This window comes from Symphodus melops (assembly GCF_947650265.1).
Source record: "Symphodus melops genome assembly, chromosome: 7".
In the NCBI taxonomy this organism is placed as follows: Eukaryota; Metazoa; Chordata; class Actinopteri; order Labriformes; family Labridae; genus Symphodus; species Symphodus melops.
This window is the reverse complement of record NC_136697.1, coordinates 23601224-23616905: the sequence shown is the minus strand read 5'-3', so window position 1 is coordinate 23616905 and position 15682 is coordinate 23601224. Positions and strand designations below refer to the sequence as shown.

At 42.5% G+C, this 15682-nt stretch overlaps 1 protein-coding gene across 14 annotated transcripts in view; it reads right to left on the bottom strand.

Moving 5' to 3' along the window:
* ptprfb (protein tyrosine phosphatase receptor type Fb) overlaps nt 1–15682 on the bottom strand; it is a 170486-nt gene that overhangs the window by 68548 nt on the left and 86256 nt on the right. For 9 of the 14 annotated variants that reach the window (XM_079348478.1, XM_079348471.1, XM_079348481.1 and 6 more), the window contains exons 5-7: nt 7697–7885; nt 5391–5408; nt 2906–3016 (exon numbers count right to left, since the gene is read on the bottom strand). In XM_079348478.1, coding sequence (XP_079204604.1) covers nt 2906–3016; nt 5391–5408; nt 7697–7885 — 318 coding nt within the window. The remainder of the gene's footprint in view (nt 1–2905; nt 3017–5390; nt 5409–7696; nt 7886–15682) is intronic. The other 5 variants (XM_079348479.1, XM_079348483.1, XM_079348482.1 and 2 more) reach the window with 1 other exon arrangement.

Here is a 15682-nt window from a genome sequence, read left to right as displayed (position 1 = left end):
CAGAGGGGGTGTGGGCGGGTGGTGGTGGTGGTGGGGGGGTGGGGGGGGGGGGGGGGTGACCTGCAACGCACCTGCACACACCTACAAACACCCACACACTCTTAATGGATGAGAAGTGGAAGGACATAAATAGATACAGACGCTGGAAGGGACAAACAATTCATGAGTAGACCCCTCCCCCCCCCCCGCTCAGGAAAGTGCCCTCCTCCTTCAGCCTCACCACCCCCACCACACTGAAATATGAGAACATCATTCTTTGGTGGCTCTAAAATGTCAAGACATGGGTGGTGCTGGCAGCATGTGTGTGTACCTGCAGACAGGATGGGGATCAGGTAGCGGCAGTGAGTTGAAAAAAACAGAAAACAGAAACACATTTGGAGACACCAAACACCGACCCCAAACAAACGCTTTGAATGTGTGCAGTGTGTCTGTGTGTGTGTGTGTGTGTGTGTGTGTGTGTGTGTGTGTTTTATAGAGGAAAATACCATCATTCTGTCACCTCCAAGTAGTTATAACTTTTTGGCGTTTTATGCCTACAAATGACTGTTCTACCCAGAGGGGATGATGTTTGGGATGATTCTTTGAAGACGATGATTAAATAAAGTTTTTTCATGATTTATTCAAAAGTCTAATGAAATTTTGAAACCCAGTCACCCAGATGACTTCGTCGCAATATTTTTGATACTTCAAAGGTTTTAGAATTTGTGAAATTGTGTTTGTTTTTTGTTTTTCGTTCGTAGGCTACATAAAATGTGTTTTTTTTTTGTTTTGTTTTTTTTTGTCCAAAGTTTGGAATCGCCCGATGTTATCTACCTTCTGCTGCACATCAACACTTTAAAATGTAACAGTTGTCAAATAACCCGTTTGCCTCCAGAGCTTGTTATGTTTACAGGTTTCATGGCAGATGTTGTAAGCCCCTAAATCTCCCCTCCGGAGTCCAAGAATAAAAAAAAATATATACAGACACACACACACATAACAACAGGAGAGGAAAGAGAGGGATGTCAGAGGCCACTTGTCTCGCCTCCCTCATGTTTTAAACCCAATCAAGCAGCGAGGTGATAGCACAGCCCCCGGGTCGCGTCTCCTCATTCCCGCCGCAGTAACAAAGACGGAGTGAAAACATAGCTGGAGCCTTTGTTCTCCCATCCACACTAGTACACTTTTAAAAGGTTACGGTTCGTTGGATTTCTATCTCTCCACTGGTGAGGTGAGGCTGGTGGAAAAGCCGGTGCCGGGGCCATCGGGTTGACAGCTACCTGGGTGGTGTTACAGACTAGCTGGGCCTCGGGGCCCTGCTGGCGCCAAGCCACACAACCACTGTAATTACCTCTGAGGGGGGAAAAAGGGCTGTGTTTGCACCTGTGACAGACATGTCCTGATTAATAGACGAGACGTGCATCCCTTTCTCGCCTCTGCTGTTTGGCTGACTATCCCATCCTGTCACGATTTAAGATCTAAACCTTCTGAAGCCCTCTGTGTTTTATCTTGAAATGTAATGCCGCTATGTTCCTTTGAGTATATTTTACCTCTGGTCCCTCTGATCCACGAGGAGGGTCTGTCTGATGAAAACAATTTTTTTTGATACTTTTTACTAAGTAAAATATACTTGTGTTCATCAAAAGACCAGCTGTTGATAAGAGGTGCATTTATAAAAGGGCAGATAAAGAAGTCTCTCTTCCTGGTTTCCTGTATCATTGGTTTATGATTCATGTCTGGATTTAGAGGTAAACTTTGGACACTGATTTCCTTGTTTTATCTTTAGTGATGAAAAATGAGACAAAGCAATAACTCATCCATAAAATGGCCTTTGTGATACTCTATGCGTTTGTGCTTTTAACACAATTATGCAGAGATGGCTGACAGTGTCTCTTTCTTACCCCCGACACTTTTCCTCCCTCCCTCCTCCACCCACACTAACAACTGGAGCAGCGACTCTGTTTCATGTACATCAGACATGCTGGTGTTATCCGCAGGGGCTGACCTAGTCTACTCTCTCTCCCCTATACCAGCTTTTTTCCAGGACAGGTACAACGCTGCCTTTGCCCTGCATTAGCCTGCCCACGGAGACACCGCAACAAAAACAAACCCTGAAACTCCAGACCCCACCACGTCTGCAGAGGCTCGGGGTTGTGTGTGTGGGGAATAATGGAGCCTTTCGATACAGTCAAAATAAAAAAGAAAGGAGGTCTGGCATGGTTGTCAATGCCAGCAGAGAAAACACTTCTTTTTTTTCCAATGAAGCTGTTTTCTCAGGGGCTGCACCTGGTGCCAAACAGGAGGTTGAGGTTAGTTCAGCTTAGTAATGGGGAAAAGAAAAGGAAAGGATAACAGTAAATATTATCTGTCAAACTATTAATAATGTGGAAATTAAAGAACAATTTAAGGCCCTATTTGTGTCTTTCACATGTTTATTCTTTATATTTGACTTTTTTTAAATTCTATTTTAAATATTGGTATATTGCTTCTCATATTTTATTTTATTTAAGTTCTTGTTATTTTAGTATTTTTTTTCTTGCACTTGACAATAAAAAATGATTCTGATTCTGGTTTTCACTTTTCTTAGCTGAACAGCTCTGCTTCGGTCTGAGGTGAGCAGATGCATGCTGGAAGTTACACCATGCAATTGCTCCAGGAATCAAAGGTGTGATCTGTTGCATCCTGGCAGATGCATAAGAGCCAACAGCTAACATAGGCTGCACACTGCAAAGAAGAGCTCTCATCAACCAAAGTAACTGAACTCCACAGTGAGAATGCACCGTGGAGGAGACAGGCTCTTTAAAGAGAGAAAACATGTTTCATGGTTACAGGTTAGCAAAGAACATTCACAAAGAAACGAGATGAATTCAACAGTTGGAAGGTTGTTTTTTTGTAAAAGCTTTAGACAACAGTCTCTGTACTTTACCTCGTACGTAGAGATTGGCAGGAGCGGAGTAACGGGTCCCGGCGCTGTTCATGGCAACACATTCATATTTCCCTTGGTCGGACTCCTCGCTGTTCTCAATTTGTAGAGCTCCTGCATAGAGGATTAGCAAATTTAGCTGTCTTGACAGTTGAGGAATATGAGATGAAACTTGGCATGAAACCACAGCAGATATCTGCACAGTGACTTGCTAGAGAGCCTGTAGTCAACTAGTCAAACCCGATTCATGCATAATTAAATGTCCCCCGACATGGACGCAGTTTTGTCAAGAAAAATGCTCATGGCAAGCACTTAGCTGATTTGGCAAGTTAAATGAAACCACGGACAGAATATTTGCCTAGTTGTGTTAAGGGGGGGGGGGTACCATGACTGGGGGTCAATTAATCATCTGAACAACATGTCACATCCAGCACAGTATGAGCAGGTCGTCTGCTTATGAACATAAACCAAAGTGTTTGTGTCATGGAGTGTTATCCGTCACAGCCAGATGTTAGAAAGAAGCTAAGCTGAGCTGTATAACAAGCACAAGAAAAACAAGGAAGTGGATGAATTGACCAAAGGGCAATAATTACACTGGTGAGAGAAACGCTGCTGTAATCAAGTAGCTTTCTGATTATTTGTAATAAATAATGAGATCAAAGTGTGAGTGAGTATACGGTAAATCTTACTGAATACTGTAGACGTGATTTTCTTGATTTAGCTTTAAACGTAGCTCTGAGCTAGGTAGCAGCACAGGTATCCTCGTTCAATTGTTGTGGCTGCACTCAGCAGTGAGGTCGTTACTCTGTTCTTTTAATCACAAACTCTTTGACCACGTCTCAACGAAGCCGTCGAGGAAGACGATCCTCTGCCAGATGGCTAAGATTAGTATTCACAACAGCGAGTAGCTGTAGCCATCAGAAGGAAGCCCAACATGTTGTTTCCTTTAAAGCATGAAAGCCCAGGAGAGAATTCATGATACGGTTATTTTGAAACCCCATGTCCATAACCATGAGATAATCTCATCTGTTGAATTGCAAATGGCTGACAGATGGGCCAAATTGTAATCTCTCAAACTTTAAGGAGAGAGAGAGAGAGAGAGAGAGAGAGAGAGAGAGAGAAAAAAAAAAAGCTCTAAAACAGAAATCTTACCTGTTCTCACACTTAAAAAAAAATGGATGTTGAAAATAAAACTACTTCTCACAGCAGTACAAGTACGTACGTCACGAGTGAGTGATAGCTGCTATCACGTCTCCAAAACAGCATGGTACGAGCATGAAAGGCGGCCAGCCACCATGCAGTTTGAAAATGACAAAAATACTCAGCATAAGACGATGTCAGAATACATTTGTGTACATCATGCAGTATGAGATGAATGTAACAAACAGGTACCACCAACCGTAGGCGGGGGGGGGGGAGACCAGAGAGGAGAAGTGAAACAGGGCGGAGCAGTGACATGTGATAATACCGGTGTAGATCCCATGACAACACTTCCCTCCAAGGTGTTTGCTCTGCATGTTGAGCTCCTCGCCGTCTGATTCAGCACTGACATGCACCTGCATACTGATGCTGTTGTCACCAATCTGTCACTCTGCCCATGTTCCCATGGGACACAACAGTAGGAGTACTACAGGAATGGAGAAGGTTACTGCTATGGCAGTTGTCTCCGCTGCAACACTAAATCCCTCCAAGTACTCCCAACTGCTCAATCACTGGCAGATCTTCTGCAAGGTCACTTTACTGTTTCCCTGTGCAGAGATTACACATAGGATGCCACCAGGCTGCCTTAAAGAGTTAAACATGTCATTGAATCGGGCCTGTACAGGAGCTGTGGACACTGAGACAGGAAGACAGCTAGCTCAAAATGGATTCAGTTTTTACCCTTTTACGTCTCCGACTCGTGGGGAGAAAAGATGATTATCATAAAAAAAAAAAGGGTCGATGCTTCCATCTTAACAATCTCGACCAGCCCTCCTGTTCCCATGCTGCGGGCGAAGTGCTGCATATGCTGTATGCAAATGCAGCCATTTTAGTTTACATTGAGGCTGCAGAGGGGAAGCAGGTAGAGCCTCTTGTGGCAATGGTGGCCTTTAGTTGAAAATGCTGCTGCTCGCCTCTTTCAGCAGGGAAAAGCAGCGGAGAGAAGCTGCCTTCGAAAGCGGTTTGTTTGTGTATGAATGTTTGTTCATAGAGGTGGTTCGTTTCTATAGGAGGAGCCTTGAAGAGGCTCATTTACAAGATAACACCTTGGACTTTTGCATCCCCATTCTCCTGACGTCAGGGTTGGTGATTATGTGTTTGTTGAGGCTCAGACAGCAGACAGAACAGGTTGGGAGGAGATGGCGTGGGGGGGAGTGGATTGGCGCCGACAGTGTGGATGAACCTGGTGATGTGGCTTTGGGGGAGAGGGAGGTGCAGCACGGGTCTGATATGGTTGTGAGGGAATGGTGTGGACGTGATATTTTCCAACACACTTCATCATCCTTACCTCTAATTGGTGTACCACCTAGGTGGGAGTAATTTTGATGCAAACAGGGTTGAAAGATTAGTTAGTAATCCACTTACAACAGTGGGAGAGAAAAACATGGCTTCTGACAGGCCACAGAGAGAAAAATAATGCACAGAGTAGAAGCCACTTTAATGCAAAATGACAAAGCTCAGTGTTCACAATCAGTGCTGAGGAGCTCGTGTCCGACTGTCCTTAATGGTCAAAAAAACACACATCTATTGAGAACCATTTTTAAATAGAAATGTCTATTTTTTTCACTAAAGCAGAGAAATAGCTAAAGCTGCATTTGTCCTTGCAGCTACATAGCAGCACATTTTTGGATCATAATAACTAATTACCAACAACCCCCAGACTGCATTTAAGCAGAAAGGTCAGTGTAAATGTGCAAGAGAAATGAATTAAATGTCACACTCAGTCAATAGAGTGATGCAAAGAAAAAAGTATTCAGGTCAGAGGAATCACATTGAAAAGAAGTGAGTATCTGTGCAGAGTAAATGACTTGGATGGCGAGAGAAGATAGATCTAATCAGTGCGCACGCTCGCTCAAAACCGAGCCAATCTGATGGGAGAAAAAAAGACCTCGACGTTCCTTCTTCTAGTTTACCGTGGCAGCGAATCGTCGCATCTTTTTCTGCAATCAAAACTAAAATCTTTGGCCTCATATCAGGCCACACGCAGAAATGTAACAAAGGCAGAAGGTGTTCAGTAAAAGATAATAAGAAGTGTTCGTCTGAGGGCATCAATTATCAGCACATTTTCAGGAACTATGAGTTTGTCCATAATAAGGTTTGTCAGAATGTGTACACTGTTTTAAAACAGCACAATCTCTGTTATTTTAATAGGACTGGGAATCTTCGTCAAACGATTCAAAACGAGTCTGGATAATTTGGTGCATGGATTCAAAGTCTATTTTAAAGTTATTACACACTTATGGATGCACTCCAGTCGTCTGTGAGACCGGTTGATTTTCTTGCTGCTCTAGCCTTAGCACTTAGCAGGGAGTGACTGGTTAGCCAAATAAAAAATAAAAAAATCTATTTTCAGGAAGTTATGAATTAATTAATTTAAAACCTAATTTTTAACATTAATAAAATAAATGTAAACCTCTATATTTACAGTATGGAAGTTAAAAAATCAAAGGTTTGAAAAAGTGAGAGCTTCACTCGCAGGTTGGTTCTACTGAAATAAAAGAGATAACATTGATTACATTAACAATGTGTTTGTGCTATCTGGACAGTGTGCTGGAGTTTGCTTGCAATATTCAACATTGGGTTCACTGGACTTTTGTTGCTGTGATATCGAAACAGGTTATTGATGCTGTTAGATTTTTACAAGTGTTGTGTAAGTTTACGATGCGAGTCCTGTGACAACCCAAGCTGGAGGAAGAATAAAACAACTCACAGTCACATGATAACAACGATTAAGTAGCTGTATTAGTGTTTACTTGGTGAGAAATCTGAGTCTAACTTTGGATGTTCTTGTCGTTGAGCCTCATTTTTAATATCGCAGGAACATGGACAGTGTAAGCGCCCCAGTGACCTCTATCCAGCTTCCACTGGGCAGCTTTAGCGGCCAGGCTTTTTCTGGAGTGGCTCTCATCTTTAATCTTCGGGGCGTCAGACCTGCAGCCTGGCCTGACACTCTCTAAGTGAGGTAGATTTAGTAAGGAGTGACAAGAGTGAGCCCGGTCAAAAGCTTCTAATCTTTCCACCTTGCAGCCTTTCTGTCTGATCCGGGTCATGTGGCCACTGTTTATTTATCAAGTGGACAAAGATCAGCTCATTGATTTTTTTTTTTCTTGTTCTCTGCAAGGTTGAATGGTAGCGAATGCATCACTGGCTCTCGCCTGCATGTTTAAGAGGGGATTAAGGATTATTTAATATGGTGAAAAATTCCCTTTCTGTACTTTGGAAGGTTAGAAACTCATGCATCAGTGTCGTAACAAGCAGGAACAAGTTTCCTCCAACTTCTGCGCTATAAACCGCTGACACTGATGTGAGGAAAGAAAATCTGCAAGAGCTCGGCTAACGTATCAAGGTAACAAATTTGGAGCACAACTTTCATGTCCTTGGTGATGAAAGAGACCATATGAAGTCATACGTTACAACAAAGGCCCTTTGTGCTTCACATCATCATCATGACTCATGTGTTGGTATTCGATGGCGGATTGTAACCTGCGGCTTTCCTTACATCATCAGTGTGTCACGTAAGAAGGGCCTTAAAGAAATGATCTCGGATCAAATCTAATTGTTCATGATATTAAATCAAATCACATCAAATTGTACCTGAGCGAAGCTGTTTGATGCGCCCGTTGCTGCTGCTGATATCCACAGGAAGCATGTCCTTGAACCAGGAGATCTCCGGGTCCGGGTTTCCACCGGCGGCACACAGCATGGTGGCCGTTCTGGTCTTTTCTACCACCTTCAGCTGAGGGCCCATATCGATCGTAGGGAAGCCATGGGGGATCTGGTTCTCTGAAAAATTAGCAAAGGAAGATTTTTAAGTACAACAGACACAAAAGAGCAAGAAAGAGAAAAAGAGTAAAAACATGTTGACAGAAGGATTCTGGCAGAGTGGCTCTAATTTGCCGTAAGAGGTGCTGAGTGCATCAGGGCTGTTTATGTAGAAATAGAGCGAGCACATTTCAGGTGCTACAGGCTCAGCATGCACACGCACGCACGCACACACACACACACACACACACACACACACACACACACACACACACACACACACACACACACACACACACACACACACACACACACACACACACACACACACACACAGACACACAAACAGAGCGGTAAAATGATACTGGAGTTTTAGATCTGGTTTGATTTGATCTCAAGTTGAAAAAAAAACAACAAAAAAAAACAAAAACAATCCCTCACTTCCTGTCTCTGATTGATTATCATAGCAGGTTTATGGGCTATGGGGGGGTCTCAGGTTGAGACAGGCTAAGGATGGTTGCTATCTGCCTCTGGGCACTCATGCATAAATGAGCCGCCTTAGGCTTAGCGAGCTAAACAAACATATTTGAATAATCAGACTCATCATTATGAATGTAGCGGCGTGTCCATGACAACACACAAGGTAAGAGCCCGAAAGCATAATCAGAGATTCTGAGGTGAAAGGTTGTTCTCTAAGGTATAAACTGACGTGTTATTAGAAGATTAACAAAATGTCGACAATATGTTTTCAACGGTCAACAGATTGGGAGTAAATCCTGGTCCACAGAATCCAGACAAAGGTTCTTCAATGCTTTTTGGAAAAGATTAAAAACATCATGTTTTAAAGTCGAAAAAGTGCCCAAGCTTTACAATGTTTGGTATCTGAACATTATGGATTTGTGCAATTGAGACACTGGCATAAGTTTGATTGCATTGTTAGTAATGTAAAAGACCTGTCTTAAATCTGGTGCACAGGACTTCATCATTGTTGCCATGGTATTGATATTGTTTGTTTTCTGGCGTTACAACATCCGACACTCAAACTAAGTGGAAAACAACAACTTCTAAGCCGCTCAGCCTTTTTTCAATGTAAGGTGTTCCACATTTAGAAATGGACAGTCGCCACTGAATAAGCACTGATGTGGAGTTTTGGAAACAGCTGTTTCAGTGGTCCAGAACTGACATTTCTTTCAAGAGCTGAGCTCATTCAAATGTTTTTGAGGATCAAATAAAACGTCGTATAGCCTCACCTCACTGTGCATTTATAATCCTAAATCATACCCCACCCTCCCTCTGCCCTCATAATAAATCCCAATTTAACCTCTGGACGGTGTTAATCAAGAGGAAACACGATGGCCCTCAAGAGGTATTATTATCAGCACGCTCTCAAACTTGTAATCTCTTTTATCTCTTCTCTTTTATGTCGATGTCTCCTTGGGGCCAAAGTGCTACGATGAAATCCTTAGAACAGCACTAATGATTGTAACTCCTGCCTTTGGGGAATCAGACGTACCTTACTGCTGGTTAGGAATACGCACATGATGGTAGGTCTGCAGTGATGAAGACATTCTTTAAAAAAAGGTCCTCAGGTCTTTCGAAAAGTTAGGTAAGAAACATCTTCCGCAACATGAACACGATGGCACAGAAACCACGGGAGTGAAGGAGCTACGCACTAAAAACGTCACATTATGGAATAGTAGAAAAGCTAAACAAACTGTATTTAGTCAAGAAAAGTGAGGGAGGAAATCTTTCATTAAGGGGAATGGATCGCTGTATTTTATCTCCAGCAACTCCACTGGAGCGGTCAGACATGAGGACTGTGATTACAGGTCTGTGCATGTACGACTCAGAGGGAGAGCATAGAGATAAAAACACACACACACACACACACACACACACATTTCTTTTTAAATGAAAGTTGTTGTTCACTTCAGAATATTCTGGAACAAAACCATTTTTAAAGTTTGCGATCTGTTCACAGTGAAGGAGGATTATCAGCTCCAGGAAGAACTCTATACAGTCCACTCTTGCATTAAGCAAGGGCCCACATCATCAATAACCTGGACCTATGTTAGAATTTCATTCAGATTTCCTCTCCTGTAACCAAAGGAGAGGGATGTCTAGCCTCAGATTAAGTCGAAAGGATGCAGAAAACAGCGTGTCTGAGTCTAAAATCCATATGTAAACTTATATGGCGGGGGCATGAAACGCTGCATGAGGGTTGTACTTTGTTCTGATCCCAGGCAGCGCAGTTGCTCCTTCTTCCCCCTCTTGTGTTTGGCCTGCAGCCCGGATCGTCTCATATTCAGATGTACTTGACAGATCTCTGCACAGCCTCTTATCTCTGTGGCGAGGCTTTCTTCCTGTCTAACGATATAGGATTTGTCCTCAGACATCCCGACTGAAATCACGATACTTTGACAAAACAGACAACTGCGGCATAATGAAATAACGCTGTGCTATTTGTCATTGTAGGGATCACAGTAACAGTAGCGCCCTGTGGTTTGCTCTGTAACCTTCAAAGCAAAGGTGGAAGTAAAGCTTTCTTTGGTGGCCTAATATAAGTGCAATAATGGATTTCTCTTCTTTAAAGTACAATTCGGGGGAAGCATTAAATAATGTAAAGTGTGCAGGGAGCTGACCTCCACTCTCACCTTCTCACTATTCACTTAGAACTTGTTCATAATGGTTACAGATCACCTGAGAGGAGGTCCCTTTGTGGCTGCTGACATGGACTCAATTTTCTCCTGGAGGTATTCACCAGGGAAGGGTGCACAGTTGGTAAGAGTATCGGGTGCTTGTGTTCAGGGGCGCTGGGCTGTGTTTGGGGAGCTTGCAGAAGAACTCAATTAAGGTCTGTGTGCAGCCATGCAGCCACTACTCCATACTGAGTAATCATGTGGAGTTGGGAAGATATGGAGCCCGGAAGAAAAGATGATCGCATAAGAAGAAAAAACAAAAAAAAAAAAAGGAGGAATCCTCAAACATATTTTAAGATTCACAGTCTCATGTCTTCCCTGCCTACCTGAGGGGAAATCTCTGAAGTAAAGAATACAGAAGGAAAAATAAATTGTGACTAACACACAGGTAGAAGGATCAGAGCTTGATTCGGATGTGTTCATTATTTCTATTGAAGCCCTGAGCACTTGGCTGATCTTCAATCAATCAAGGACATTTACATTTACGTCTACTGCATCCTTAATACTTGTACCCCCTCTGAGTCTTGTCCAACAATGTACACCACACAGTACAGATGCTAAAGTGGGTGAAACTCATTGAGCCCAATGTGCGATAGTGTGGATCTCTGCTGGCTGTGTATGTTGTTAATTTCTTTAATTTGCAATTTTGTTCAACACCCTGACCCTCCATATTTATTTCTATGTTCTATATTTATGACTTTCATGTTGTGTATAAAAACATCTGTAATGACCAGGAATAAAAGAAACAAAACAGTTTTGCTGATTCTGATCGTACCCACAATTAAATCATTCTATAGATGAGGTTTACAGCTGTGGTCGGCTTCCTTAAAACATCTACTGAGAAATCTTTCAATATTTGTACTAGAGAAGAGAGACCAACAGAGCGAGCTGCTGTTAATGCTGTAGTGCTTTAAGAAGAGAAATGAAGCATTGGATATTTTCTAGCAAACCCTTTTCGTATTGCTTCCTATAGAATATTTATGATTCAGATTATTGGCAAATGTTCCCGGGCTGTGAAAAATGCAAACCGTTGGTAAAACAGGACAAAGGAAGTTATTACACGAGTCAGCAGCTCCGTCATACCAGGAAGCACAAACAGGGAACACTTTAAAAAGCAAACAGCTGCTGCAAAGCCTCCACCTGAATCTATCCCCGACTTCTGCCCAATGTTTGCATTGCAGGCACGCCGGCCGACGTACAGTATGTGTGAAAGATTAGTGAAAAGCACACAGTGGCTTTACTTCACACTGTGTCCATTTTTATTTTATTTTTTACAGGGGATCACTCTAAATGAAAGAGTAGACAGGCTGTGCTGTAAAGTGTTCTACATAACGTAGGAGGCAGAGCTTCAGAGTTAAAGACTAAAGAGCAGCATAAAGCTAATGTTAATGAGAGGTGGGCAACAGAAGCAGGAGGAAATAAAGAAGAGCAGATCAACTGCACCAAAACAAATACAATTCAAAGAAACTTCAAGAATCAACAAAAAGGTCCGAGTCTTCTCTTGGACCTTTCGTACCCTGTTGACATGATGTCAAACGCTGCTCTTATAAATGTGCTTTGTGTAAAAAATGGTACGGCTCCAAGTAACTTGAGTTTATTTCAGTTAAACAGTTTGTGGATCTAAATAGTTATTATATTCTAAGTTTGTTCTTTTATTTTGCTATATTTTCACTGAATGTGTCCACAGACTGAGAATGACTGTTTGACCTGCAGCCCTCTCAAGGCCTATAATTAACCCTGCTATTCTTTGTTGTAATTTTCTCTTTCATGCAATTTCAATCATATTGTTTCTCAAAAAAATATGCTTCTAACAAAAAAGTGAATGGACTTTTAATCCCTAAGATGTATTTCTCTTGTAAAAGGTCCAGGTCAATACGTTTTAGTTAACATAATACTCTAGATTATATTTCTCACGGAACAAACCCGAGTTTCAATTAACTTCTGAAAGTTGACTTTGTCCTTGGCTTCTTGTCGAAGAACGAATAATGGGAAATATGTCTCTATAGACATCTCCATCAAAGATCTTGTCGATGGGTTAGATTTGAGCCCTGCCTGTCTGTTCCTAATACAGCAATTCCTGCGGCTGGCCTTGTCTTCCAAATTGTCGTCCCAGGAAGACAAAGACATGCCTTTGTTCAGTCCTTTTTAATTTGCAGGGAAAAGAAAAGCGATGGGGGAAATTTGGCGAGGCTCCAATGAAATAGTGCGGGCGATGCAGGTTGATGTTTGTCAAGATAGAGGGCATTTTGAATAATAGGGCCTCTTGTTCTTAAGTGTAATTCATCAGTAAAATTCACTTCTCTGTCTCGTCTGGCCAGGGAAATTCGAGTAAGGAGAAAATCTTGCGATAAAATCATGTGGGCTCTGCATTACTCAGATGAAAGTGCTGAAAGACAATATTAATGAAGTGTGTGTGAGGTTGTCAAACTTTTGAGAGGCTCTGATACTTTTAAAGTAATGCGTTTAAAATGATACAAGCTACTTCAAGATCAACAGTGTCTAAAAGCACCGAAGCTCAAAAACAACTCCAGACCTTCAGTCGGGATGGGAATCTTTGTGAATCATGATTCAATTCAGAGTCGATTTTCCATTCAAAAGGATTCTGGATTCATTCCTTTAAGTCTATTTATGATTTAGTACATCCTTTAGGATCTACTCCAGTCATCTGGGAGACTGGCTGAAATTCTAGCTGCTTAATTTGGCATGCTAATGAGTTAAAGAGCAAGCCTTAGCAGGGAGTGACTGATTAGCCAAACACTCTCTAAACTTCAGTCACATATAACCCAAAAATGTTGGCGGTTATTCGACACCAAAACATTTCCAACAGTGTGCAGGACTTTTTTTTTTTTTTTTTTGGTAATTAAAAACAAGAAATGACCCACTATTTGGTGCAAAGACTTCTGTCTTTGTTGACAAATTCTAACGTTCACGTTGGAATTATTCTTTATCTTTCAGCATTCTGAAATCGTGCAGGCTTCATGCAAACCTAAAGCTGTGTCTGCGATACAGTTGTGACAACAACAAAAAAGCAGTAGAAACGCCCTGGATTAGCAAACGAGAAAGGCCCAAGGCAGAGCCAGGAATGCATGAACTGGTTCCTCCATGATGGGAAAATAAGGACCATTGTTCTCTAAACAAGCGTTATCACGCAAAGTGCTGCAACATGATCAGCTCAGCAGATGAACTTGTTGACGGAGGTCACAGTCGTAGAGTAGAACAAAGAGGGGAGAAGTGATGGCTTTATGTCGTTTTGTGGTGCTGTTACTCAATTAGGTTAGCAGTAGGGGGGGGGACGACTCTGCATACAAGGCACGGGAGAACATGGGAAAACATATTGTGTGGAGAGAAGAGGCACAAGTTTTCTATGATTATATGTTTAAATTAAGAAAGACATGATGATCAAGTAATCAAAAACTGTTGTGTGAAGGAGATGCCTCGGCTGCATCCACCACAGGAAGGTGGGTTAAGATGTAGATGAGAAAAAAGTGAAAAAGGAGGGGAAGGGTTGCGAAGAGGAGGGGGCAAGGGAGGGGTGCATGCCAACCTCCTGCCAGCTCCAATTACCAATGTGAGCGGAGCGTGGCAGCTCGGGCGATGGGTCTAATCAGAGCCCCGCTGAAAGAGACCCGTCCCTGTCCTCCTGCCCCACTGGGAGGCTGCTGGAGCTCAATCCCACACTATCGTCAGCCAGCCTTCTTCCCCTCCACCCAGAGACACTCATCTCAATGGAAGGAAAACACTCCACAAAACCCCTGCTCCCTCGTAACAGGGGAGCCCTGACACAGTGGCACGGGATGCAAAAGTTCTGCAGAAGAAAAAAAAAAAAAAAAAGCCCGCCTCATTTCCATTTGAGTATCTCTGCCTGTGTTCTACTCGAGAGCAGAAGGTGGTGAATGACATGTGCTGCTATGAATGTTTTACGTCACAGTTGCACCGCAGAAAGGTCCCATCAGACGGCACACGCGCACTCATGAAACATGTGTGTTCGAAATATTCATAAGAAAACAATGCGACGACATGAGCAGGAGCTGTGTGAAGTGCCCCCCAGCATCTCGTGTGATTCTCAATCAATTGTTAATCCAAGTCAGCGTCAACGTGCGGCATCAAAAATGAAGCCTCCGAAGAGAGTCTGTCTTACATTCTTTTGCGCTTTACATCTGAGCTGATCTCATTTCCAGCAAGAAATAAAAAGGTCCTGTGATCTCTACGTGCGCCTGTTGCAAAGTGATGGATGACAACAATTAAAGGTGATGTCTCCTTTGATAGCAGGAACCAAAGGACCACAGTGACAGCAGCGCAGCCACTTGCCTCATGAAATATTACTGCTCTAAAATCTACCCTTTTAAACATACATCAGCAAACTGTCTTCTTACTTAGTGCTATAAAAAAACATTTTTGCCCTTCTGGAGAATATGTAGGTCACTTTTTTTTGATGTGTGAGGAAGTGTTGCATGTTGCACTTAACTGCTCGCTAAATGTGTGAAATGAGCAGCGCTATTTAGTCAAATGTGAAGTGTAGAAGCCACAAAGGCTGCAGTGTGTGTCCTATATCCAACTAATAAGGTGTTTTAATCATTCCTCGTGCTGCTTGTACAGCCTGTGAAGAGGACTGTATATATATATATATATATATATATATATATAGTGCAATAAGTGTTGGTTATGTCTGTGTCTCGACTGGTCTCGAGTCAATCTAACACTAAAAAGCAGACAAGCAGTCTGCAGAAAACAAAGTGCAGCGCCTGAGGCTGTTTCTAGCCAAGAACATCGTCGAGACAGACATTTGCATCTGCGCGAGTCACGGAACTGTGTGAGAGGTGTCAGCAGCAGCAGGAGGTGCGAGAAGAGAGCCAAAGCTAACACAAGTTCAACTGAGAGCGCTCTCTGAATAGTTAGATCCTTGATGGAGTGTAAAACGTTCAGCAAGTTCATTTGGAAAATGTTAAACAGCAAAGGATTTATGAGGAGTGACAGCCGTGAAGTGGTTAGCACCACTGCCTTACCTTCTGGGTTAGAACCTGAATGCTGGCTGGCTCGCTGGGGGCTTTTCTGCATAGAGTTTGAATGTTTTTCAGTGTTTTTTTTTTTTTTTTCTTTAAGAGTCCAAAAAAAGGTTGAC